The sequence below is a fragment of the Aquarana catesbeiana genome, linkage group LG10 (genome assembly GCF_042186555.1).
Source record: "Aquarana catesbeiana isolate 2022-GZ linkage group LG10, ASM4218655v1, whole genome shotgun sequence".
Classification (NCBI taxonomy): Eukaryota; Metazoa; Chordata; class Amphibia; order Anura; family Ranidae; genus Aquarana; species Aquarana catesbeiana.
The window spans coordinates 23,906,516-23,933,916 of NC_133333.1; the positions used below are offsets into that span (position 1 = coordinate 23,906,516).

Genomic DNA, 27,401 nt, shown 5'->3' on the forward strand with positions numbered 1-27,401 from the left:
CATTACAGTAAAGCAACACAATTTTAAATATATTACAAATATAAAAAATACAAAAGATTTTATTGATGCAAAAGAAAGTCAATTACAGATTAAAACATGGTAGCAGTTCATATATATCACCAGAAAAATAATTTAACTGTGATCAATTAAACTGAATTTAATTGATCACAGATGGCATCTCTCTCTCAACTAGTTTCGCGGACAATAGCCGCTTCGTCAGGAGGGTATCTGTAATTTAATTAGCAGATTGATCAGGAAAACAATATAATTGCCTAAAGGCATAAACAATAAAAAAACTTGTAATACAGCATCATGATTGAACAAAATATTGATGTACATAGAGGGGGAGAAGGAGCAAGGCTGCTTACCCATGTCCCAGTAGACACCAGGCGAAACAAGACAAATCAGATTCATTTCAATGGCCCCTGTTCACATCTGAGCCTTCTGTCGCCTGAAGCAAAACGCCCGTCGCTCCAAAAAGTACAGGAGCTTCTTTTTTGACAGGCGTTTTCTGCTTTTTTTACATTGGTGACCTTTTGTGACTTTTTTTTGCAACTTTCTGCCTGAAAACTAAACACTCAGGTGTGAATGCAAAGGAAAAAAACAGCATAAGAAATAGAGCTGCATGATTAATTCGTCAAGAATCGTTATCGTGATTTTTTCCCCCCCGTTGTGATCTTGACAAAAGTGTTTCACGATTCTTAATATGCAAAGAATTCTCTTCTGCTCTTCTGAAGCCACAGCCCTCAAAAGAAAGGAAGAAAAAAACGGGCAGTCTGCCAAGAATCACAACATTCTTTAGCAGTGAGACTTAAGTATAAACATTGTAACAATTTTCAATGGAATAGACTTCGGTGTGTAAATGAGGAAAGTTTAACCACTTAAACACTAAACCTTTTTCTGACATTTGTTGGTTTCAAGTTAAAATCATTTTTTTTGCTAGAAAATTACTTAGAACCCCCAAACATTTTATATATATATATATATATATATATATATATATATATATATATATATATATATATATATATATTTTAGTAGAGACCCTAGAGAATAAAATGGTGGTTGTTGCAATATTTTATGTCACACTGTATTTGTGCAGCGGTCTTTCAAATGCATTTTTTTTTGGAAAAAATTACTTTAATAAATTAAAAAAAAAAAAAAACAGTAAAGTTAGCCCAATTTTTTTTGTATAAAGCATTACACAGCTCCTCGCTGCAGGCTGTGTAATGTCATCTGAACTGTTTTACTCCTCCACTGTGGCTCCTTCTTCCCCCTAGCTTCTCACTGCAGGCTGTGTACCATCATCAGCCCCGTCCCACTCCTCCACTGTGGCTCCTTCTTCCCTCTAGCTTCTTGCTGCAGGCTGTGTAATGTTATCTGAATGTTCTACTCGTCCACTGTGGCTCCTTCTTCCCCCTAGCCCCTGCTGCAGCTTGTGTGCCATCATCAGCACTGTCCCACTCCTCCACTGTGGCTCCTTCTTCCCCCTAGCCCCTCGCTGCAGGCTGTGTAATGTCATCTGAACTGTCCCACTCCTCCACTGTGGCTCCTTCTTCCCCCTAGCCCCTCGCTGCAGGCTGTGTAATGTCATCTGAATGTTCTACTCGTCCACTGTGGCTCCTTCTTCCCCCTAGCCCCTCGCTGCAGGCTGTGTAATGTCATCTGAACTGTCCCACTCCTCCACTGTGGCTCCTTCTTCCCCCTAGCTCCTCGCTGCAGGCTGTGTAATGTCATCAGTTCTGTCCCACTCCTCCACAGTGGCTCTCTTCCCCGCTAGCTTTTTGCTGCAGGCTGTGTACTGTCATCAGCACCGCTCCACTCCTCCACTGTCGCTGTCTTTCCCATTTATCTTTTTGCAGCAGGTGGTGTACTGTCATCTGCACCTCTCTCTGCTTTGGCTCCATAGCTTTTTGCTGCAGGTTGTGTACTGTCATCAGCACCTATCTGCTTTGGTTCCTTTCCATCATAGCTTTTCACTGCAGGTGGTGTACTGTCATCAGCACCGCTCCACTTTGGCTCATTTCCCCCATAGCTTTTTGCTGCAGGCTGTTTACTTAAGCACTTAAGCACTCCACTCCTCCACTGTGGCTCCTTTATACCTTGGCTCTATGCTGCCGGCCCCTTGTTGTCATTTGTAAAAATTGGAATAAAACTAACTGAAAACTGTCATAGTTTTCCATTAACTTTGAAGGCTGAATTTTTTTTCTTATCTTAGATGCTCCCAGGTACCCAAGAGTAGTCCTAAAACTAGATAGACCAACAATTGGTGAGGACGACAAGATCGTATTTGTTGAAGACAAAGTCATCTTTGTTGAAGGAGACCAGGTCATTTTTCAATGCAATGTCAATAGCAGCAACCCAGAAGTGACCAGCACTATATGGTATAAGAATGGAAGGCGTATTTCAAAAAAATTGAATGAACCTATGAAGGCAGAAGATGCTGGGAGCTATATCTGTGAAGCTGTAAATTCTGCAGGACACACTAAGTCACCGAATATTGACGTTGACATTCATTGTAAGTATAAGATCTACTTTCCATGAGCCGAAAAGTACAATAGACTTGTCATTAGCAAACAATATATAAAAGAGAGAAAGCACTCTATAACAACTCAAAGCACTTTTTTTTTTGTATGGGATGATCCACCAGCAAGTTAACAAAATAAAAAAGTAGCTCATAGTGTATTTATGAAGAAGTGTCACATGATCATTTAGAAGACATTGAAAAATGGTAAGTATGCTAAAGGGCATTAAGGTGCCAGCACATACCTTCTGTTTGTAAACTGGCACCTCCAGCCTAGCCTAGAAGTCAACATGTTCCATATGTATAATTTGAGTTTTTTGCAAGTCCAAGCTCAAGCTCGAGGTGTACAAACACTTTAAGAAAAGGAGGGTCTGTTCCTGAATGGCATAGACATGTTGGCTTGTAGGCATGTGCAGTCTACTTCTCCACTGCAGGTGGCACTCATCTACAGCGGCCTTGTAGCTAGAGAGGAAGTCAAGAGGAACATAGTACCTCTATGGTTTCCTGGGTCACTGAGGAAGAAATCTGGTTGGATGCTGCTGCCCAATAGGACACTGGCAGCCATCTTGGGTCAGGCAAAGCCTTTTTAGGGCCCTGGCTCCCAGGCTTGGTGCGCTTTTTGCAAGTGGGTAGAGTAGGGAAAGGTACCTCATCTGTTAGGGACAGTACTAGTGGTAGGGAAAAGTTTCAGACAAAGAGGCAAACCGCAGAGTCGCAGCTCCTCTGGACATCTTCCCGCCTGGGCACGAGAATGCCAGGCCGCATTCTGCCCTCTTTCATGTTACTGGAAACCGTGAGTGTACCCGGTTGGGCAGCCCTCCCACCGGGTTTGTTGAGAATTATTGCTGCATTACTTCAATACAAGTCTTCTATTGTACCTGCCTCTGTGAATTATTGCCATTGCACCACACTGCACCCCACCTACAGGTTTCTATACCCTTTACTAATGATACCTGCTATGTGAGAAATATGAGGACTGTCCATCTTTCTGAAAATACAGTCACTGACCTGGAACTAGTATTGGGATCAGGAGTTAAAGTATAAAAAAGGCAGAACTATTTTATTAGTTTTGGATAGCGTAGAGAGGGATTAGAACATCTGTCAGATTTTATTACTGCCCTTGCCCCCCCCCCGTTTTTGTCCTGTTTACCCTTATCATTGAAAATGAAAGTAAAAGAAAATCCCAGATTTTGGTTTGTCCCCAGAAAAGTAATAAAGGGGAATCTTCCAATGGGGACACTAGTTCTGGAGACCTGGTGGGGCAAGGAATTCCCTAAGATTTCCTTTCACTTCCTGTTTGGCTGTGGGACAGGAAGTGGAGGGAAATCTCCCCAATTGGGCAAAGATGGCGAAAAAAAAAAAAAGTCTGACAGCGGTTATAGCCCTCATTTACTCTATCCAAAATGAAAAAAAAGTTTTACCTATAGTTCTACTTTAAGACCCTCTCCAAGTTCACTTGCTGCATGCATTTTTCTGGGTCAGTGACAAATTGCTGAAGCCAAAAACAGCCAAGCTGTGAGCATTTTCAGATGGAAGTCAGCAACGGCAGCCCACATATTTTCACATGACCATTTTCTTTTACGGGAATATTGGACTAGGGTCACTAAGTCGCTTCTGCACTCTTGACTCTGAAGTCCATTTTCATTTATTACCTTATTTTTAAGGGAGTTATGCAATTGTCAAAATGTTTTAATAGGTGGATGTCAGTCTGGAAGAGTGGGTATTTCTTAGGCTGAACTGTATTTGCATACAGCCCCCAGGTGTAATACTGAACCTCCACAATTGAAAGAACTGAAATTCAATGAATGAAAGGGGTGGGCCCGAACAGTAACGCATAGGAGGAAAGGACTATACCAGCCATTCTCCACCAGGGTTCCTCCAGAAGCCGCTAGGTGTTCTTTGATCTGTGACTGGTTTACCTTTAATCTGATGGTGCCTGCATAGTTCCAGGTCCAATGACACTTGGCAGAGCCAGCGGTATTACACCAATGGTCTTTTTAACTGTCTGTAGGGGTGGCTATCTGACCACCACTGTAAGGGGGTGCATTCTTCCCACTGATGTAAGGGGCAATTGTCCAATTGACCCTTATGATTTAAATTTAGCAGGGGCTCCCTAAGACCTGAAAGTTATTTTAAGGGTTCCTCTAGGATAACATGTTTGATAAAATCTGAGCTAGATGATGTTGGATGTCCTGCAGCTAGGAAATGAAGGCCTCTTGAGCCCCCTCCCTAGGGAAAGAGAGCCTTGACTGATGGGGGCATGGCCAGGTGCCGGTCAAGGGGAACGATTGGTTGAAACATGGGAATGGGCCTGAGCTCAGGGAACGTGTGCCCCAGGGAATTCTGGGTCTTTCGGAAGAGTCGGTTGGAAGAGCTGCCCACCCTCCCGCCCCTTTTTCCTCTGTTATAGTATGTCACTGCTTGCAGTGGTTTCTTGACCTTGCCAGTAGTTAAAGTTGCTGTAATGGGCTATGCCCTTGATGGAAAATTGGAAGTAGACTGTCTGTCCAGCACTTATGGTAAGGACAGGCCCCAATTCCCAATTCTTTTGGTTGAGTGCTCACAGCAGTGGTGTATTTAGGTTTTGTCCTGCCCTAGGCCTGACTAAGCTCACGCACCCCCTAATATAACTATGACCCACCCTATCCTGTCAAGGCCACACCCCTTCCTTTTTAAGATCCGCCCTGTCATCTTCATGGGAGGACAGAGGGACACCGCAGGAGGAGGGCAGTGAGCGATACAGCATCTTTTCATTTGGGGGGTAAGGGGATATGTGCTGGGTGCTTTGGGAGGCTCTTGCACTGAAGTCGTGTCCTTCCTCTGTGGCTCCTCCTCCTCCTGGCTCTGTACTGAGTGTATGTGGCTGACAGTGGGGAGAGAGGTGTCGGCTGCTACGAAAAGCCCATCGCCGCTTGTGGGACTCCAGGCGGCAGATGTCCTGGGTGCCCACGCTGGCGTATCCCTGTCTGGCCAGTTACCGAAACTCAGTGCCGTAACTTGTTGTGTGCTCTGGGACAGTGGCATCACTAGGGTTGGCCTAGAGGATATCAGGTTAGGTACTTCCTAATGGCTCGGTTCCTGGGAACAGTAATGTACAATGGCCAACAGGCTCTCTTACCAGACCCGGTGAAACTGCAACAGTGATTCCTCCGGCTGGACGTTCACTCACTCTGGGTTGCCCAGGCCAACTCTAGTCAGTAGTGTAGCATGTCTCTACCCTGGCAGTGGCTTCATCTTTCTCCCCCTCTGGTAGTGCAGGTACAGCATGGCTCTCTGGTGGTGCATGTACAGCGTGGCTCTCTGGTGGTGCGTGTACAGCATGGCTCTTTGGTGGTGCATGTACAGCGTGGCTCTCTGGTGGTGCATGTACAGCGTGGCTCTCTGGTGGTGCATGTACAGCATGGCTCTCTGGTGGTGGGGGTACAGCGTGGTTCTGGTGGTGAGGGAACAACGTGGCTCTCTGGTGGTGCGGGAACAGCATGGCTCTCTCACTGGTGGTGCGTGGCTCCCTCTCTGGTGGTGCGGGTACAGCGTGGCTCCCTCTCTGGTGGTGCGGGTACATCGTGGCTCCCTCTCTGGTGGTGCGGGTACATCGTGGCTCCCTTTCTGGTGGTGCGGGAACAACGTGGCTCTCTGGTGGTGCGGGTACAGCGTGGCTCTGGTGGTGCGGGTACAGCGTGGCTCTCTGGTGGTGCGGGTACAGGGGTACAGTGTGGCTCCCTATCTGGTTTCCTCAGCACAGCATTCTCTTTTTCTCCTCCTGTAACCCCCCCCCCCAGCAGAGTGCATGCATGCTGGGGGCTGTAGCATGATGTCTGATACACACAGGGGCCGCCATTCTTTAGTGATTACTTTTCCTATTATGTCCCCAGAGTCTTCTGATTGGCCCTCTGCTGTGGCCAATTATGGGGTGGGAAACAGCGAGGAGGAAGCTGGGCGGCGGCACGGCGAAACCAATTAGAGACGCTCTCTCTCTTCTCCCTTCAGCTGACAGAAAGGGGAGGGGGAGGCGAGCGGGGGAGATACACAGACAGCCCACAGCTCTCCTCTCCCTGTCACAGATCTGCTGCTCCATTTACCAGAGAACTCCCCCGCTCGCCCCCCCTCCCCTTTCTGTCAGCTGAACGGAGAAGAGAGAGAGAGAGAGCGGCTCTAATTGGTTTCGCCGTGCCGCCGCCCAGCTTCCTGCCCGCTGTTTCCCTCCCCATGATTGGCCACAGCAGAGGGCCATTCAGAGAGAGAGAGAATCGCGGCTTTACGGGGCGGCTTGACGGCTCCTGTGCAGGAGGAGAGCGGGTGCCGTTTTGGTGGGGGGGGGCGGCTTTTTTGCCGCCCCCCACAAAGTGCCGCCCTAGGCCTGGGCCTTGTTGGCCTAGGCCAAAACACAGCACTGGCTCACAGTAATGCCCCCTAGACACAGTCGGATTTTCCGTCAGAAAATGTGCGATCGGAGCGTGTTGTCGGAAAATCCGACCGTGTGTGGGCTCCATCGGACTTTTTCCATCGGATTTTCCGACACACAAAGTTTGAGAGCAGGCTGTAAAATTTTCCGACAACAAAATCCGATCAGTTAAATCCCAATCGTGTGTACACAAATCCGGCGCACAAAGTGCCACGCATGCTCAGAATAAATTAAGAGACGAAAGCTATTGGCTACTGCGCCGTTTATAGTCCCGACGTACGCGTTTTACGTCACCACGTTTAGAACGATCGGATTTTCCGACAACTTTGTGCGACCGTGTGTATGCAAGACAAGTTTGAGCCAACATCCGTAGGAAAAAATCCATGGATTTTGTTGTCGGAATATCCGATCATTGTCCGACCGTGTGTACGGGGCATAAGACTGTGACTGGCACTGGTTAAATATGTTCACATGTTATGTGTTGGAATTTAATAAAGCTGTGGCCTTGCCCTTTCCAACCTAATGGTTGTAAGTGTCTTATTTAATGGGCTAAAGGGAAAGGGTGATGGGGGATTTGATCCCATTGTGTTACGTTAATTGGGACCTAGGCCCATTGCACAGTCTTGAGGCTCTATCAGACTTGCTGCAGCTTCCAGTGCAACTGGATAAAAAAGCCATCCTTAAGCCCCAGTCTTTGACTAGGCTGAGAAGATGTCATCAGTTTGCTGCAGGAAGAAGACAGCATTTCCTCACTCTATTTTCCCCCCAGTTATCAGGTGGCAATATTGTAACTTTCTAACAAATGACAAGGTGAGAAGCTGCAGCAGGGAGGCTGATCTTTGTCGGACATTTGTTAACATATCCAAAAATTGGAAAGTAGAAGGTGACTTTTATGATGGCTGAACGAGGATGGTTTGCTCCTTCTGCAGACAAAAGTGATGTCTACATGTCTAAACTGTACAAACATGTTAAATAAATACATTATATAGATCACTTTGTTCATTTCTTTTTCTAGACCCTCCTAAAGATGTAGACCTTTGGATTTCAAGCAAATCTTTCAAAGAAAATGAAACTATCAAATTAAAATGTATATCGAAAACAAGCAATCCACAATCCAGCAGACACGAGTGGTACAAAGATGGAGTTCTGTTCAAAAACACAACTGAAGATTTTATGGTTCTGCAGTTAGAATGGACCCATACTGGACAGTACTCATGTAATGCCCTAAATGCCATTGGGTCTGGTAGATCATCGCCGAGACCTATTGATGTCAAATGTAAATACCTTCTCCTGGTTTTCATATTGTCACTGTATTGTATTTTAGAGAGTACATCCAGCCATTCACAAGTCAGCCCCTGGCTCCTGACATGTCCCGAAGCCTTTAATAATGAGATCTCCCTGCTATAATCCCCCTTTATTCTTGCCCACCTGTGAATTTTGGTTCCCTCACTCACATTTGCCCACTCCAGCCTCTCCTATTACATCCTATATAACAGGAGTCTCCAAACCTACTCAACAAAGGGCCAGTTTTCTGCTTTTCAGACTTTGGGGGGAGGGCTGTGGCCAGTGGGAGTAGAAAACGCCCCAGCATCAATGGAAGTCCACAATGTCTCGTAGTGGCATAGTGGTCAGTGGGATTTTAAAAATGTGGTCAGTAGGAAGAGGAATAGTGCCCCATTATTGGTATTAGTGTCAGAAACAGTGCACCATCGTTGGTGGGGGCGTTAGTACCCCATCACTGGTTTCAGTTGGAGAAATGATGTCTATTGTTGGTGTCAGTGGAAGGAATAATGCCTCATCATTGGTGTCAATAGAAGGAATAGTGCCTCAAGGGCCGGATAAAGACACGCAAAGGGCCACATTCGACTCTCGGTACGCAGTTTGGAGACCATTGTTATATAATATAACAAAATAAAGGAAAAATCCAGTGTGTTTCTCCTGTTACTTTGTTTATATTAAAAAATAAGTAAATCCAGCAGGGGTGGGTATAGCAGGCGTAGAAAGAGAAACCACAATGTGTGGCCCAAGCGCTAAAAGTTTAGATCAACACACTCTGTAATGGAATCCAAACCAAGTGCAGCTGTAAAAATGCATTAAAAAATGCAACAATAAACCTAATTCAACAAAGTTAGCGCTCTGTAAGCTGGGTGATGGTGTGGAAGCCAATGAGCCATGGTAATAGGGACCCAAAGGCACACCTGGAGTAAGCCAAAGCTATAGGCAATATAGTTTATTAACCATGATGAGAAAATCCAATTAAGAAATAAATAACGATTGAATGTTGGATTGGGTACAGCAGGTGTGCATACCCAGGAACTCATCACAGAGTTGGTGGGAATGCTTCATAATGGGTATAGCAGGTATTTAGACCCAGGGACTAAGTTTGTGGATTATGGGAACCCCTGATAATGGATACAGCAGGTGTGAAGACCTGGGAGCTCAGTGCAGGGATGGTGGGAGCCCATTATACTGGACACAGTAATGCCGCGTACATACGGTCGGATTTTCCGACGGGAAATGTTGGATGTGAGCTTGTTGTCTGAAAGTCCGACCGTGTGTACGCTCCATCGAACATTTGCTGTCGGACTTCCGCCAACAAATGTTTCTTTTACAGGGTCTCAAATTTTCCGCCAACAAAACTTTGTTGTCAGAAAGTCCGATCGTGTGTACACAAGTCCGTCGCACAAAAGTTCACGCATGCTCTGAATCAAGCAGAAGGAGCCGCACTGGGTATTGAACTTCCTTTCTCTCGGCTCGTCGTACGTCTTGTATGTCACCGCGTTCCCACGTTCGGAATTGTTGGCCAATATTTGCGTGACCGTGTGTATGCAAGACAAGTTGGAGCCAACAACCTTCGAACGAAAATCCACGGTTTTGTTGGCGGAAAGTCTGATCGTGTGTACGGGGCATAAGTGTAAAAACCTGGGAACTCAGAACTGAGATGTGGGAACCCCTCAGAATGGGCACAGCAGGAGTACAGACCCAGAAACTTAGTGCAGGGATGATGGAAGCCCCCCTAATGAGTAGAACGGGTGTACAGACCTGGGTTCTCAGTGCAGGGTAATGGATACCCCCTCATGATGGGCGTGGTAGGTGTATAGACCTGGGAACTCAGTACAGGCAATAATGGGAACCCCTCATAATGGGTATAGCAGGTGTACAGACCAAGGAATTCAGTGCATGGATGGTGGGTACCCCTCGTAATGGGCACAGCAGGTGTACAGACCTGGGAACTCAGTGCAGGGATGATGGAAATCCTCATAATGAGCACAGGAGGTGTACAGATCCAGGAACACAGCACAGGGATGGTGGAAGCTCCTCGTAATGAGTAGAGAAGGCATACAGACCTGGAAACTCAGTACAGGCAATAATGGGAACCCCTCATAATGAGTCTAGCAGGTGTACAGAGCTGGGAATTAGGCAAAGCCCCCGAGAGGTAGAACAGATTGCCACTCTCCAGGATCTACCATAAAGTGAAGCATCAGTTTTGTATGGACTGATCCTTTCATATTTCATATACAGATAAATAGCTACTTATCAGACAAGCCTTGTTGAATGACCTGCTGTGAAAAAGTGGTTACAGGACACGCCACCTGCAGAGTCTGTTTTATTTCAGATTGTACAACCTAAACTGGAGGACGGAACCTGGAGTTGGGTTTTAACCTAAAGCTGAGCTCCTGGCACAAATACTTTAATCCAAGTATATTCTACATTACGCATGAAGATTTATGATGAATGCACCAAATCTCTTTGGAAACCCAGACCTGTTACCATGGGCGTGCGCACAGGGTGTGCCGGGTGTGCCCAGGCACACCCTAATCACCCTGTGCAGCACAGATTCCCCCTACTGCCCTGGCTCCCCCCTCCTTCCCTCTGCAGCACTGTCGGCTTTCCTCCTCTCCTGCCAGCTGTTGTTGCGGGGATGTTTTAGGATGAGTGAGGGAAGGGGTCGGTAAATATGTATTTATCAGCCACTTCTCTTTCTGAATGAACATTGTGCATGATCGGTAGTGTGTGCTTGAGCTTTGGGGTGCACACCCTAATGCAATAGGCTGCACACTCCTATGTCTGTTACAGATATGTATTATGTGCAGATATTACAAATGCAGCTGTGACATCATCACTGTGCTGTATACAGCCTGTGCAGGCAGCAGAGCTGTGGATTGAACCCAGCAGGCTCCACCCACTACATTGTGCTTGGGGGGGGTGGATAGAAGACACACAGCACAGCACAGGACAATGTGCACAGCAGTGGCCAGTCTTTATTACAGGAAACAAAGCGCTCAAGTTGCTTCATATTGAATTACTGAACTAAGCGGGAAGAAATACACAAGGGACGCTAAGGCCGCGTACACACGAGCGGACTCTTCGGCAACAAAAGTCCGACGCCATTCCGGTGGACTTTCCTCAGACTTTTGACGGACTTCCGACGGACTTTTGGAACGAATGAACTTGCCTACACACGATCACACCAAAGTCCGACGGATTCGTACGTGATGACGTGCGACCGGACTAAAATAAGGAAGTTCATAGCCAGTAGCCAATAGCTGCCCTAGCGTCAGTTTTTGTCCGTCGGACTAGCATACAGACGAGTGGATTTTTCGTCCGGACTCGAGTCCATTGGAAAGATTTGAAGCATGTTTAAAATCTAAAGTCCGTCAGATTTTCAACTGGAAAAGTCCGCTGAAGGTCCGATGAAGCCCACACACGATCGGATTGTCCGCCAGACTCGGTCTGTCGGATCAGTCCGGTCCGAAAAGTCCGCCCGTGTGTACGCTGCATAAGGGTTCTATTTATAAAAAATATATATATATTGGTATGCCAATGTTTCAAGCATTCACACAGCTGTCACAAAAAAAATAAATCGCTGTAATATGTTTACATCCTCTGATCGCCAACTCCATCTAAAGGCCACCATGTGATATTTTCCTGATTGGGGTATTTCAGGTAATACTACATTATGGCCACTAGATGGAACTGGGGAAGTAAACATATTACGCAAATTTTGTTGAATATTCATGAGAGCTATGCGAATGCTTGGAACCTTCGCTCGCCAAATTTTTTTTATGACTAGACACCTCAGGATTATAGTAAGAATACACACGCCTCTTGTATTTTACACAATATTTGTGCAGCTTTAATTTCTGGCACCCAGACCATGACACCAGTCCATCATGTCTGCGCCCCCCTCCTACGCTTGCACATTTAAAAAAAAAAGCGCAACTGCAGGCTTCGGTTTAATCAAAATCAGCGTGAGAGATCTTGATGCAGATATGAATGACTCAATAAACTATCTTCTTTGGCAGATGCTCCAAAAAATGTAACTCTGACTGTCATCCCCGGAGATTACGTAACTGAACACATGGATGTGACGTTGAAGTGCACCAGCAGAGGCAAGCCAACTTCAATCCATTATGAATTTTATCTAAACGATGTCTTTTTGAGCAGTAGTGATGGGTCTTTTCAGCTGAAAGACGTACAAATAAAAAACATCGGGAAGTATTCTTGCTCAGCAGAAAATGATGTTGGTGAGAAGAGATCGAATGTAGTCTTACTACATGTGTCATGTAAGTATCAGCTCTGTAGAAGAGTTTGTCTCCATTTTATTTCTCAAGATCTAATGCTTATTTAACTGTGATGGTCAGGTGTTCACAAAGCTTTGACCATATAGTGTAAAAATTAACATTTATTAAAAGGTAAAGGTTTCACAAAGCGCTATGAGATAGCTAACAACAGAGTATAGCAGAAACTGTCTGCATTACAAACTAAAACCTCGGACTGACCCAACCATTGATTTTGCAGAGGCAATATGGGAGACTAGAGGGCACCACGGGGGCTAGGGGGCACTGTGCGACACTGTTGGGGGCACTATGTGGAGCTGTAGGCTCTGTAACAAGCAGGGGGCAATGTGAGGGCTGGTGGGCATTGTGGAAGGTTGTAGGACACTGTGGGCTGCTATGGAAGGTTGAGTGGCAATTTAGGAGCTAGAAGACACTGTGGGTGGTTAGGGGATCTGCAACTAGCTGGAGGTCTGGGGTCATGGCTCGGTGGGTCAGAACCAGTGCTGGGACAAGGTCACCTAGAGCCCAGGGCAAACATACCAAATCTGCCCCCTGTTGAAATACCCCCTCCCAGCACAAATCGTTGCCCCCCTTCCCCCCTCATATCCTGTCTTGCCCCAAATCCCCACAGCACAAACCCCCCCCCCCCCAAAAAAAAGTCACTTCTCCTAGCACAAATCCTCTACTCCTTAAATATCCCCTCCGAGTACACATCTTCTTCCCCCCACTCCAAATCCCCCCTCCCAGCACAAATCCCCCCTACTTAATTTCCCTCCCTAGCACAAATACCCTCCAATCATCCCTACTAGCACAACCTACTTCCCCCCACCAAAAAAAATATTGACCCTCCTAGCACAAATCCCCTCCCCCTCTACCATATCACCTCTTCTAGCACAAACCCTCTTCCCCAATCCCCACTCCCAGCACTCCCAAATCACCTTACCTAGCAACCCCCCCCCAATATCTCCACCTAGAACAATGCTTACCCCCTGTTGCCTCCCAAATTTCCCCACCCAACACAAATTCCCTCCCCCCAATCTCCCTGTGGCACCCCGCACTTCACATGATACCACAGTGCCCAGGGAAGCTGTCCCTCATGCCCACTTCTTGACCCTGGTCAGAACCATACAGCCCAGTGAACAGCTATACTATCTGCCCTCTAGAGGAACATACTGAGAATGCATTTGTAGTAGCAGGGGCAGCAAGCCACATCTCTGTTTAGGTCCCAGAGGGCTTTAAAGCCTTGTGAGACATTCAAACCCTGTGAGCCCAGAATCCAATCAGAATGGATTTCAGCATTGTGAAGGAATGTATTTTTGCAGGATTTGGGGTACTCGGGTTTCCCAGGAGGTATCCGTGGGGCCCAGTGACATCCCTAGAGGCTACAATAAGAGGCCGGAAGCTGGGGTACAAGATATATATATATATTTATACAGTATACACACATAGGGGTGGAACCAGAGTCTAGTCTCAGGAGGGGCACTGCCAGAAAATACTTTTTTTGGGGGGCAATTTATTGGGGAAGTGGCTGGTGTAGGCGCTTCAGTCATCACAGCACCATGGTTGTTATGGTGTCAGGATGATTGAAGCGCATTATTACTATTATTACATTGTTATATAAAATTAAATAGTTCAACTCACCATAATGCAGAATCAGTGGAAGCCCCGAATGTGTCACTTGCCACCATCACCTGCCACCAGATGCTGATTGTCACTTGCCACATCACCTGCCACACATTGCGGATTGTCACTTGCCACGTTGCCTGTCACCAGAAACGGATTGTCACTTGCCACGTCGCCTGCCACCAGATGCAGATTGTCACTTGCCACGTCGCCTGTCACCAGATACAGATTGTCACTTGCCAAGTCACCTGCTACATGTTGTGGACTGTCACTTGCCATGTCACCTGCCACACATTATGGATTGTCACTTGCCACTTCACCTGCCACATGTTTTTAGATTGTCACTTGCCACATCACCTGCCACACGTTGCGGATTGTCACTCGCCACGTCACCTGCCACACATTATGGATTGTCACTTGCCACGTCATCTGCCACACGTCACGGATTGTCACTTGCCACATCACCTGCCACACTTTGCGGATTGTCACTTGCCACGTCACCTGCCACACGTTGCAGATTGTGACTGGCCACGTCACCTGCCACACGTCATGGATTGTCACTTGCCATGTCGCCTGCCACACGTTGCAGATTGGCACTTGCTGTGCCCCAAAAAGGACGTTCCGCCCGCGGAGCTGCCCGCTTTCTCACCCGCGGAGCCACCCGCTCTCTCACCCACAGAGCAGCCCACCTGCCCACTTACCCGCATTCTCGGGGGGGGGGCAATTGCCACATTGCCCCCCCCATGGATCCGCCCCTGATACAAACACTCTTATAAATTAATGTATTAAAACATGGATGGTGTCAGTAAGGCAGAGGACAGTGTCAGCAGGGCAAAGATTGTTATGAGTTGTTTTTTATTTTTATTATTTTATTTTTTTATTATTTTTTACAATTTTGATTTTGTATTATTTTTTACAATATTATTATTATCGGCTTCCTGTTTATTCACAAACTGAAGCATAGTAAACAGTTTACAATGCTTCAGTTATTAATGAACACAGTGAGTTATTGATAACGAGAGAGGGTAGACGAGGGGGGAGGCCTGGGCAGCAGGGGGAAATCTGCACCCAGGCACATCTGGCACACCCTGTACACCCACCTATAGATAGGAGATTTGGTAGTGAGCAAACCTTGCATGTTCATGCATGTTCCACTTTAGTTGCATAGTATGATGCTTCTCGGTATAGTGCCAGAGCTCTGTTCTTTTGTCTTGCAGACAGTCCGGCTACTATAGGAAAGTTTGCATCCATTGCGGGCTCTACTTTCATCGTCCTATTAATTCTAATCATTCTGATTGTTCGATTCAGAGTCAGGTAAGCAGTTGGGGCAGGGGTGTAAAAATCTATTTCATTGTTGGCCGCATTATGGTTGCCTTCATAGGGCCAGATGTATCGAAGACTAGATGTGTAGGGCACCCCAACCCCCTTACATCAGGTGTCAAGAGCCCCCCCACCATCAGAAGTCAAGAGTTCCTCACCCCTCCTTACATCACAGTGCACCCCCCTTACCTTGTGCTGCTGCAAGGAGCAACCTGGGGGCAGAGCTGGGAAGCGAGAAAGTCTGGGTCTGCAGGAGGACCAGCGGAGGACTGGAGTCAGCTGAATGTGGAAACCAGGGGAGGTGGAGAGAAGGAGGGGCTGTGGCTGCACATAGAAGTGCAGGATCTGTAGGAGGAGTTCTGTCTTCCTCTCTGCTGCTGACTGCTGAGACAGGGAGGGGGGGACAACATATACAAGCCTCTCTGTGGCTGCATGGAGAAGTGCAGGATCTGGTGGAGGAGTTCTGTCCTCCTCCCTGATGCAACAAAAAAGGGGGGTGCAGCAACTGCAGGAGGGGTGTGAGGGCCAAAATAAAAAGGCCTGGAGGGCCAGATTCGGCCCCCGAGCCTTGTGTTTGGCACATGTGGGTTAGGGGAACCCACATGACACATTCAGACCATTTACGCTCAGCTGACCAAAATGGCACATTGTGGGGGGCACATAAATATGCCACTGACCCATTTTTTCCAATGGGCTGCCCAACTTGCCACAGTCACACCAAAGAAGTTCAAGCACCTTTTTAAAAAAAAACATTCTTACCATACATTTTAGCATGCTACAAAGTATGCTCATTAGAAAGGTGTGTTGGGGTGCTGTTAAAAATGAATGGCACTGCAGCATGCTTGCAAGAAGGAACATGCCCATAGAGAAGTTTTATACCAATATAATGCTGCGCTATCCAAATGTAATCTTACGGTAACCGTACTAAATCATAATATTACTGGCTGCAATTAAATAGTGGTGGTGAGATGTTCTATTCCTATATAAAAAATCTAGTGAACATTTTTTTTATATAGGAATAGAATATCTCACCACCACTATTTAATTGCAGTCAGTAATATTATGATTTAGTACGGTTACCGTATGAGTACATTTGGATAGCGCAGCATTATATTGGTATAAAACTTTTTGGCACGAGCATATGGGACGTGATCAATGCTAGCAGCTGTCCTTTAATCATCTCTTTAATTATCATTTGGATTTTCACATGGTAGCTCGCAAGATTCTTGTTTTTTAGATGCCCATAGAGAAGCACAGAGACCCAGTGATGATGTCACAGGGTCTAAAATAAGGTGTGCAATGAAAATGGTTTAATTTTAAAATGTCATTATCATATTGATGAGGGGGAGAGAGGTACCAGGTGAGGCAAAATATAAGCCAATGCAGAAGTGTGAATACAATTAGAATATAACATGATAACAGCACATTGATGATTTATTTAATGACATTTTATAATTGTTTCTGTTAGTTTTATTTTTCTGTTTTTTTTTTTTATACCCAGCATCAAGAATGCATTTAGAAGAAGATCCGTTGATGACAAAAGCGAGTCCTCATTTTTCGTTATGAAGAAGGTAACAAAAAAATCACTAAATGCTGTACCAGTGATCAATGTATTTCTATAATTCATTGGTAAATATTAGGGAAAAAAAAACGATAAAAATTATTTTCTTGTACCAGCACCTGTAATAAAATAAAGAAATGGGGAGGGGGGGGGGGACTGCTAGAGCAGTAAACCTAGTAGCATTGCTAGGAATGCCATACTCCACTCAACAGACCGCCTGCTAGTCTTCCTCTTTAATTGTACCTACAGGCAGTGGCGTCGCTAGGGGGTGGCTTTTGGGGCTATAGCCCCGAATCTAGGGCCCATAGCCCCGAGTCTCTGCAGAGGTCCTCAACAGGAGGGGAGGCTCTCTGGGGACCCTGATGTAAGTTGGGGGCTCTCTGGGGACCCTGATTTAAGGGGGAGGCTCTCTGGGGACCCTGATGTAAGTTGGGGGCTCTCTGGGGACCCTGATTTAAGGGGGAGGCTCTCTGGGGACCCTGATTTAAGGGGGAGGCTCTCTTGGGAACCTAATGTAAGGGGGGCTCTCTGGGGACCCTGATGTAAGGGAGGCTCTCTGGGGATATATACACACACACACACACACACACACATGTATATTATATACATGTGTATGCCCGCCCAAGCGTATGACTTTCTTTACTGCGCTGCTATGGGCTCTAGCCCCAGATCTTTAGTAGACCTAGCAACGCCCCTGCCTACAGGTAAGCCTATAATAAGTGTAAAAAGTGTATAAAACCGTGTTATGAATCATCTATCCCTAAAAAATAATAACCAGTGAGCAGCAATTCTTTTGTGTAACACAATCACAAACAATAAATGTAAAGTCCATAAATGAATCCATATGGATTATATTCATAAAGTTGTCCACAAGCAATGTGATAATGAATCAATCTTTAACCACTTCCATACCGGGCACTTTCCCCTTCTTCCTGCCCGGGACAATTTTAAGCTTTCAGCGCTGTCGCACTTTGAATGACAATTGCGCGGTCACGCAACATTGTACCCAAACTACATTTTTATCATTTTCTTCCCACAAATAGAGCTTTCTTTTGGTGGTATTTGATCACCTCTGCGGTTTTAAATTTTTGGGCTATAAACGAAAAAGGACCGTTGATTAAAAAAAAAAACAACTGATGGGCACTGATAGGCGGCACTGATAGGTGGCACTGGATAGGCAGCACTGATGAGGAGCTACTGACAGGCATTAGTGAGTGGCACTGATTGGCAATTTGATGGGGCACTGACAGGCAATACTGATGGGGCACTGACAGGCATTACTGATGGGGCACTGATTGGCACTTTTTTGGGCACTGATTGGCACCTTTTTGGGCACTGATTGGTGCTTTTTTGGGCATTGATTGGCACTGTTGTGGGCACTGATTGGCATTTATTATGGGGACAGGCTGGCAGGTGTTGGGCACTGATTGGCACCTTTTGATGGGGGCTGTGCTTATAATCAATGTGCTGATTATCAGCATAGACCCCCCCTCTGACAGGGAGAGCCCCTGATCGGCACTCCCTGTCAGCGTGAACCGAGGAAAGCCGTTTACCGGCACTTCCTGGTTCACGCTGTGATCAGCTGTGATTGGTCACAGCTGATCACGTGGTAAGAAGCCCCTGTCAGAGGCTTCATACCATGATCGGAGGTGCGGTGGGTCAGGATATCACAACCACTTTTCTAACGTCATTCTGCTATATGGCGGGGCGGCAAGTGGTTAAAATAGCACTGTCCATCATCCATCACCAAAAACCACAGTGAATCCACCACCAGAGATGTACAGAGATCAACCAGAGGGGAATGTTTATTTTTCTCAACAAAAGTGGAGTTACTCTTTAAATTAAAGGAGGTGAAATTAGGTGGCACTTAAAGGGGACCTATCATCAGACACAGTACATATTTCAGGTTATGTGCAGTATGCTTACCAATATGTAAATGCAACACTTCTAGGCATTTATTACTTGAGATCACAGTACCAACAATGGCCTTCATCTGTTTTTCTCTCCAGAAGGACGAAGCCATCATTGTTCAGCCATCATCCAGAGTAAGTATCTACTTCCTGAACAGGGATGCCAGTTCAGAGATTATATAACATATGTAATTCCTGGTGTTTGCGCAGTTCTTGTATATCTTAGTATTTACAAGGTACTAAAAGATCTTTCAAATGAAGGATCTTTGAAATCCTCCAAATCACTACCATATATGGGAAAAATCACACCCATTCCCAACAAGTACCACCCTTTAATTGTCTCAGAGGTAGCACTGCCATGATAAAGGGACCTGGGTCACACGACTATTGAACCAACAATGATGACCTTAAATCTAATGTGCTTTACAGTTACGCAATGAGTTGGCTGACAACATTGGACATCCCAACCCTTCCATCCACAGCTCCACCGATCAACTGCATTACTCCAGGGTGAATTTTCAAGCTTCCTCCAAGAGACAGAGCAACCTTTCCAGGTCAGCCATATATGTAATGACAATTCTAAGGATTCCAAACATACATTCATTTTATTAACCCCTTCATGAGGAAGGTAAAACAAATCCTAACTCCTGAACAGGGCTTTCATTTGGTGGTAAAAATTAATGGAAGTCTTCTAAATTTTTTTGATTACCAAAATAGAAAAAAAAAATGTATATATATATATATACATATATATATAATTAATTATATAATAATAATAATAATACATAATAATACATAATAAATAATATATATATATCTATATAGATATATAGATATATAGATATATAGATATATATATATATCTATATATCTATATATCTATATAGATATATAGATATATATATATTTTTTTTTTTTTTTTCTTTTAAAATTAGCTCTAAATTTAGCTCTAAAAATTGTCCTGCTCCTGACGATCGCAGCGATACCACATACACTATATTCCCAAAAGTATTGGGACGCCTGCCTTTACACACACATGATTTAATGGCATCCCAGTCTTCTGCCCTGTACACACGATCGGACACTGTCTTGCATACACACGGTCGCACAAAGTTGTCGGAAAATCCGATCATTCTGAACGCGGTGACGTAAAACACGTACGTCGGGACTATAAACGGCGCAGTAGCCAATAGCTTTCATCTCTTTATTTATTCTGAGCATGCGTGGCACTTTGCGCGTTGGATTTGTGTACACACGATCGGAATTTAAACGATCGGATTTTGTTGTCGGAAAATTTTATAGCCTGCTCTCAAGTTTGTGTGTCGGAAATGCAGACGGACACAATCCGATCGCACTTTTTCCATCGCAAAATCTGACCGTGTGTACGGGGCATTAGTCCGTAGGGTTCAATATTGAGTTGGCCCACCCTTTGCAGCTATAACAGCTTCAACTCTTCTGGGAAGGCTGTCCACAAGGTTTAGGAGTGTGTCTATGGGAATGTTTGACCATTCTTCCAGAAGTGTATTTGTGAGGTCAGGCACTGATGTTGGATGAGAAGGCCTGGCTTGCAGTCTCTGTTCTAATTCATCCCAAAGGTGTTCTATCAGGCTGAGGTCAGGACTCTGTGCAGGCCAGTCAAGTTCCTCCACCCCAAACTCACTCATCCATGTCTTTATGGACCTTGCTTTGTGCACTGGTGCGCAGTCATGTTGGAACAGGAAGGGGCCATCCCCAAACTGTTCCCACAAAGTTGGGAGCATCAAATTGTCCAAAATGTCTTGGTATGCTGACTCCTTAAGAGTTCCCTTCACTAGAACTAAGGGGCAAAGCCCAACCCCCGAAAAACAACCCCACACCACGATCCCCCCTCCACCAAATGATTTGGACCAGTGCACAAAGCAAGGTCCATAAAGACATGGATTGGATGAGCGAGTTTGGGGTGGAGGAACTTGACTGGCCTGCACAGAGTCCTGACCTCAACCCGATAAAACACCTTTGTGGTGAATTAGAACGGAGACTGCGAGCCAGGCCTTCTCTTCCAACATCAGTGCCTGACCTCACAAATGCTCTTCTGGAAGAATGGTCAAACATTCCCATAGAGTCCTGACCTCACGTGCAGACTGCGAGTCAGTGTCACCCAGCCAGTATCAGTTAGGGCCAGATTTCCCCCCACACTATCACGGTCACAATATAAGTCGCTGATCACCAACATTACTGGTATAGTATCTGTACGGGTCAGTATCTTGATCACAATCAGAACTACACTGGGGTCTCCAACACAGCATTAGCAGGATTAGCCCCAATCACTGCCAGCCCTTGTAGCCGAATACATTTTGGCCTAAAGTTATGAAGAAATTTGATTTTATTGGATATGTTTTATTACAGAAAGTAGATAATATTTTATTTTTTTTTGGGGGGGGGGGACAAAATTTGAGTCTAAATAATAAAAATTAAAAAAAAAACAAAAGAAAACTCTATTTGTATGTAAAAAATTATATAAATGTCATTTGTGTACAGTGTTGCCAATTACCAGTTAAAGCAGCACAGTGCTGAATAGCAAAAAATTCCCTGGCCGTGAAGGGGGTAAAAACTTCCAGAGGTCAAGTGGTTAAACCCACCTAATATACACTGACTTCTGTGCATGACCCTTACCCTGACACTGACCTCGATCAAACCCTGATATAGCTATTTTATCTTTATTTATTTTATTATTATTTATCTTTATTTTATCTTTATTTATTTTATTATTATTTATCTTTATTTTATCTTTATTTATTTTATTTTATCTTTTTTTTTTTTTTTTTTTTTACACAGACTGTTTTGTTTCCTCCCTCAAGGAGAAAAAAGATACACTGTATTTTACCTCCAGAAGATTTACCCCCCCCCCCCCTTCATGACCAGGCCATTTTTTTTCTTTTTGGCACTGCATCATTTTAACTGACAATTGCGCTGTCATGCAACGCTGTACACAAGCAAAATTTATATCATTTTTTTTCCCACATATAGAGCTTTCTTTTGTTGGTATTTGATCACCTCTGCGTTTTTAATTTTTTTTCGCTCTATTAATGAAAAAGACCAAACATATAAAAAAAACAAAACAATATTATTTTAGTTTCTGCTCTTAAACATACAATAAAAAAAAAAATTAAAAAAATCAAATTTCTTCATAAATTTAGGCCAATTAGTATTCTGCTACGTAAAAAAAAAATCCCAATAAGTGTACAGTGCCTTGAAAAAGTATTCATACCCCATGAAATTTTCCACATTTTGTCATGTTACAATCAAAAACGTAAATGTATTTTATTGGGATTTTATGTGATAGACCAACACAAAGTGGCACATAATTGTAAAGTGGAAGGAAAATGATAAATGGTTTTCATTTTTTTTTTACAAATAAATATGTGAAAAGTGGGGGGTACATTTATATAGTATAGTCAATACTTTGTAGAACCGCCTTTCACTGCAATTACAGCTGCAAGTCTTTTTGGGGATGTCTCTACCAGCTTTGCACATCTAGAGAGTGATATTGTTGCCCATTTTTATTTGCAAAATATCTCAAGTTCTGTCAGATTGGATGGAGAGCGTCTGTGAACAGCAATTTTCAAGTCTTGCCACAGATTCTCTATTGGATTTAGGTCTGGACTGTGACTGGGCCATTCTAACACATGAATATGCTTTGATCTGAACCATTCCATTGTAGCTCTGGCTGTATGTTTAGGGTCGTTGTCCTGCTGGAAGGTGAACCTCTGCCCCAGTCTCAAGTCTTTTGCAGACTCTAATGCCTCATACACACGGTCGGACTTTGTTCGGACATTCCGACAACAAAATCCTAGGATTTTTTCCGACGGATGTTGGCTCAAACTTGTCTTGCATACACACGGTCACACAAAGTTGTCGGGAAATCCGATCGTTCTGAACGCGGTGACGTAAAACACGTACGTCGGGACTATAAACGGGGCAGTAGCCAATAGCTTTCATCTCTGTATTTATTCTGAGCATGCGTGGCACTTTGTGCGTCGGATTTGTGTACACACGATCGGAAATTCCGACAAAATGTGTGATGGAGCCTACACACGGTCGAAATTTCCGACAACGAGGTCCTATAACACATTTTCCGTCCGAAAATCCGACCGTGTGTACGCGGCATAACAGGTTTTCTTCTAAGATTGCCCTGTATTTGGCTCCATCCATCTTCCCATCAACTCTGACCAGCTTCCCTGTCCCTGCTGAAGAAAATCATCCCCACAACATCATGCTGCCACCACCATGTTTCACGGTGGGGATGGTGTGTTCAGGGTGATGTGCAGTGTTAGTTTTCCACCACACATAATGTTTTGCTTTTAGGCCAAAAAGTTCAATTTTGGTCTCATCTGACCAGAGCACCTTCTTCCACATGTTTACTGTGTCCTCCACGTGGCTTCTCACAAACTGCAAATGGGACTTCTTATGACTTTCTTTCACCAATATCTTTCTTCTTGCCACTCTTCCATAAAGGCCAGATTTGTGGAGAACACGACTAATAGTTGTCCTGTGGACAGATTCTCCCACCTGAGCTGTGGATCTCTGCAGCTCCTCCAGAGTTACCATGGGCCTCTTGGCTGCTTCTCTGATTAATGATCTCCTTGCCCGGTCTGTCAGTTTAGGTGGACGGCCATGTCTTGGTAGGTTTGCAGTTGTTCCATACTCTTTCCATTTTCGGATGATGGATTGAACAGAGCTCCGTGAGATGTTCAAAGCTTGGGATATTCTTTTATAACCTAACCCTGCTTTATACTTCTCCACAACTTTATCCCTGACCTGTCTGGTGTGTTCCTTAGCCTTCATGATGCTGTTTGTTCACTAAGGTTCTCTAACAAACCTCCGAGGACTTCACAGAACAGCTGTATTTATACTGAGATTATATTACACACAGGTGGACTCTATTTAGTAATTAGGTGACTTCTGAAGGCATTTGGTTCCTCTAGATTTTAGTTATGGATATCAGGGTAAAGGGGGCTGAATACAAATGTACCCCACACTTTTCACATTTTTATTTGTAAAACATTTTGAAAGCCATTTATTATTTTCCTTCCACTTCACAATTATTCGCCACTTTCTTTTGGTCTATCCCATAAAATCCCAATACAGTACATTTACGTTTTTGGTTGTAACATGACAAAATGTGCAAAATTTCAAGGGGTGTGAATACTTTTTCAAGGCACTGTATATTGATTGGTTTATGCAAATGTTATAGCATTTGCAAACTATGGGATATATACTGGAATTTGTATTTTCTTTTTTAGTAAAGCGATTAGCGACTTATAGCGGGACTGCGATGTTGTGGTGGACATTCTGATACCAACTGGCAGTTTTGACACTTTGCGGGAACCAGTGACACTAATCTAGTGATCAGTGCTAAAAATATGCACTGTCACTGTACTAATGACACTGGCTGGGAAGGGGTGAACAGATAGGGAGATCAATGGGTTAACTGTGTGCCTAACAAGTGTTTATGTTTGTACAGTGTGATGCTTTCACTAAGGGATGTGCTTTGCAGGGAAGCAAAATCCATCACATCCCCACTGACAGGACAGAGCTCTGCATTGTTTACATAAGCAGAGCTCCGTCCTATCTATCTCCTCGCCAATTAGCAGGTGCTGGCTGTCATCCATTGGCCGCCACTCGCTTATCGGCTTCAGCTGTGTCTAATTACAGCATAAGCCTGGCGCCGGCGGGGCACGCACGCGCCGGAGGGGCGTGCATGCGCCCCCTACATGGAAGTGCCGGATCACACACTAGATAGGTGATCCGGCACAGGAGAGCCACTTTGTTGCCATATAAAGGCATTATGCGGTTTGCAAGTGGATGCAATGTATCTTTTATGTATACAATGTATATTTTTCTCCAATCAAAAGGGGAAAATAAAGCACAGAGGCGGGCTGTTCTGTGATTTATCACTGTAATAACCAATCACAGGCTATCATAGCAGTCAGGTGACCAAGGGCCAATCCTCCTGGCATATTATAGTAGCTGCCATCACAAGGAAAGGCTGCTTTCACACAGATCAGTTTTTTTTTTCTGTTTTTGTGTTACAAAAACCCTAAATCCTACAGTTTAGAGCAGTTCACACCAGTCATTTGCGGGTCAGTTGTTGTTTTTGTTTTTTTTTTAAGTACCGCATGCTGCATTTTTGGCGCATGTTTAAAACCGCATTAAAAATCCACCTTCCTATTAAAATGCATTGAAAACGCACGAAAATTGCACCCGTTTTTTTTTTTTTATGCATTTTTTTGATTAAAAATTTTAATGTTTTACAGTTGCATGCAGATGTCAGGCAACCAAAAAATGCACCGGAAACGTGGCAAAAATGCATATATTCGTTTTTGCCACGTTTTTTTGCAACAGTGCATTACAGGAGCAGCCAAAATGTCTTTCTAAATACTTCCCTGTTTGTTCTTTTAGTGCCACGGCAGATAATGACATCACCACGATTTACAGCGTTGTCAGGAAAGTGCCCAATACACACGAGGTGAGTTTACCTGCATGATTAAATCTGCACCTCCTCCATGGAAAGAGAACATTTGGACATTCCCTATTGGTCCTCAAGAATCATTACATAGACATAAAAAAAAAAAAAGAATGTGTCTAATAATTACAATGTAAATAATTAAACTGCTCCATTAAAGTAGGCCTCCAGGTAAACAACTAAATAAACCAATAAAATACATACAAGGGAATTGTTTTACCCGGTAATGGTTTTGTATTTGTGTCCATCCAATCCTGAAATGTACACAGCTATGCCACAGAGCACAGTCCTTCTTTGCAGAGAGAGCAGGAGACCTGATTTTTTTTTCATGCAATAAAAACCTATAATCCAAAAAAAAAAGCCAGCACGCCAAAACGATCGCTCCACATTTACTGAAGGCTCAGTCATCAGCAAGATAACCACCAATGTTTTTAGAGCACAGCGGCCCTTTATATCAAGGTGACAACTTATCTTCTTTTCTTTGCCTACTTTCTAATGGTTTCTACTTATCACCCCGATATAGGGAGCCGTTGTGCTCTCAAGCATTGCTAGTTATCTTGCTGATATGGAATCTCCAGCAATGCCAGGTATGAAGGTATACACAGGACAGGTATACAGGTATGCAAAGCACATAAATACAAGTATGCAGCGTACAGGTATATAGGTGTGCTGGTATACACATCACAGGTATACACAGCAAAGGCATACAGGTATGCAGAGTGCAGGTATACAGGTAAGCAAGTATGAACAGCACAGGTATACAGGCATGCAGAGCGCAGGTATACAGGTAAGCAGAGCGCATATATACAGGTATACAGGTAAGCAGGTATGAACAGCACAGGTATACAGGCATGCAGAGCGCAGGTATACAGGTAAGCAGAGCGCATGTATACAGGTATACAGGTAAGCAGGTATGAACAGCACAGGTATACAGGCATGCAGAGCGCAGGTATACAGGTAAGCAGAGCGCATATATACAGGTATACAGGTAAGCAGGTATGAACAGCACAGGTATACAGGCATGCAGAGCGCAGGTATACAGGTAAGCAGAGCGCATATATACAGGTATACAGGTAAGCAGGTATGAACAGCACAGGTATACAGGCATGCAGAGCGCAGGTATACAGGTAAGCAGAGCGCATATATACAGGTATACAGGTAAGCAGGTATGAACAGCACAGGTATACAGGCATGCAGAGCACAGGCATACAGGTATGCAGAGCGCATATATACAGGTATACAGGTATGCACAGCACAGGTAAACAGATATGCACAGCACATATATACAGGTACACAGGTATGCACAGCACAGGTAAACAGATATGCACAGGACAGGTAAACAGGTATGCACAGCAAAGGTGTACAGGTATGCAGAGCACAGGTATACAGGTATGAAGGTATGCATAGCACAGGTATATAGACATCAAAGAAATTCTGGACAACCGCACTCCAAAGATATTTGCCTTTATTCAATAAGGTGTCAATCAAAATACAGGTCACAGCAAAGTGGAACAGAGCTTACGCGTTTTGCACTACAAGGAGTGCTTAGTCATAGCTATGACTAAGCACTCCTTGTAGTGTGAAACGCGTAAGCTTTGTTCCACTTTGCTGTGACCTATATTTTGGATGACACCTTATTGAATAAAGGCAAATATCTTTGGAGTGTGGCTGTAAAGAATTTCTTTGATGTCTAACTGCCATAGCATTGCCAGCACCTGGACTTCTAGACTGAAGGTGATGCCTTTTACCTTGATCTGACCCACCTGAAGCGGTGATACTCTCTCTCCACAGCACAAGTATACAGGTATTCGCAGCACAGGTATACACAGCAAAGGTATTGTCACGAGAGCCACATACTTGATGTGAGACTGAAGTCGTGGGGAGGCCTCCCGTGCACCTCGGGTCCTTGAAGCCTCTGGAGATATAGACAGAGACTTGGTGGACACCCGAGTGGCAGGGGTGCCAGGGGTGCGGAGCACCGTGCAAGCCTTATGC

The 27,401-nt window shown here is 44.6% G+C and overlaps 1 protein-coding gene across 1 annotated transcript in view; it reads left to right on the forward strand.

Annotated features, from left to right (window-relative positions):
- Nucleotides 1-27,401, forward strand: part of LOC141110461 (B-cell receptor CD22-like) — an 81,595-nt gene that overhangs the window by 50,252 nt on the left and 3,942 nt on the right. The window contains exons 7-14 of the mRNA XM_073601815.1: nucleotides 2,219-2,518; nucleotides 7,942-8,202; nucleotides 12,233-12,493; nucleotides 15,328-15,424; nucleotides 16,932-17,001; nucleotides 19,001-19,036; nucleotides 19,331-19,455; nucleotides 25,343-25,409. Of these exons, the coding sequence (XP_073457916.1) occupies nucleotides 2,219-2,518; nucleotides 7,942-8,202; nucleotides 12,233-12,493; nucleotides 15,328-15,424; nucleotides 16,932-17,001; nucleotides 19,001-19,036; nucleotides 19,331-19,455; nucleotides 25,343-25,409 (1,217 nt within the window). The remainder of the gene's footprint in view (nucleotides 1-2,218; nucleotides 2,519-7,941; nucleotides 8,203-12,232; nucleotides 12,494-15,327; nucleotides 15,425-16,931; nucleotides 17,002-19,000; nucleotides 19,037-19,330; nucleotides 19,456-25,342; nucleotides 25,410-27,401) is intronic.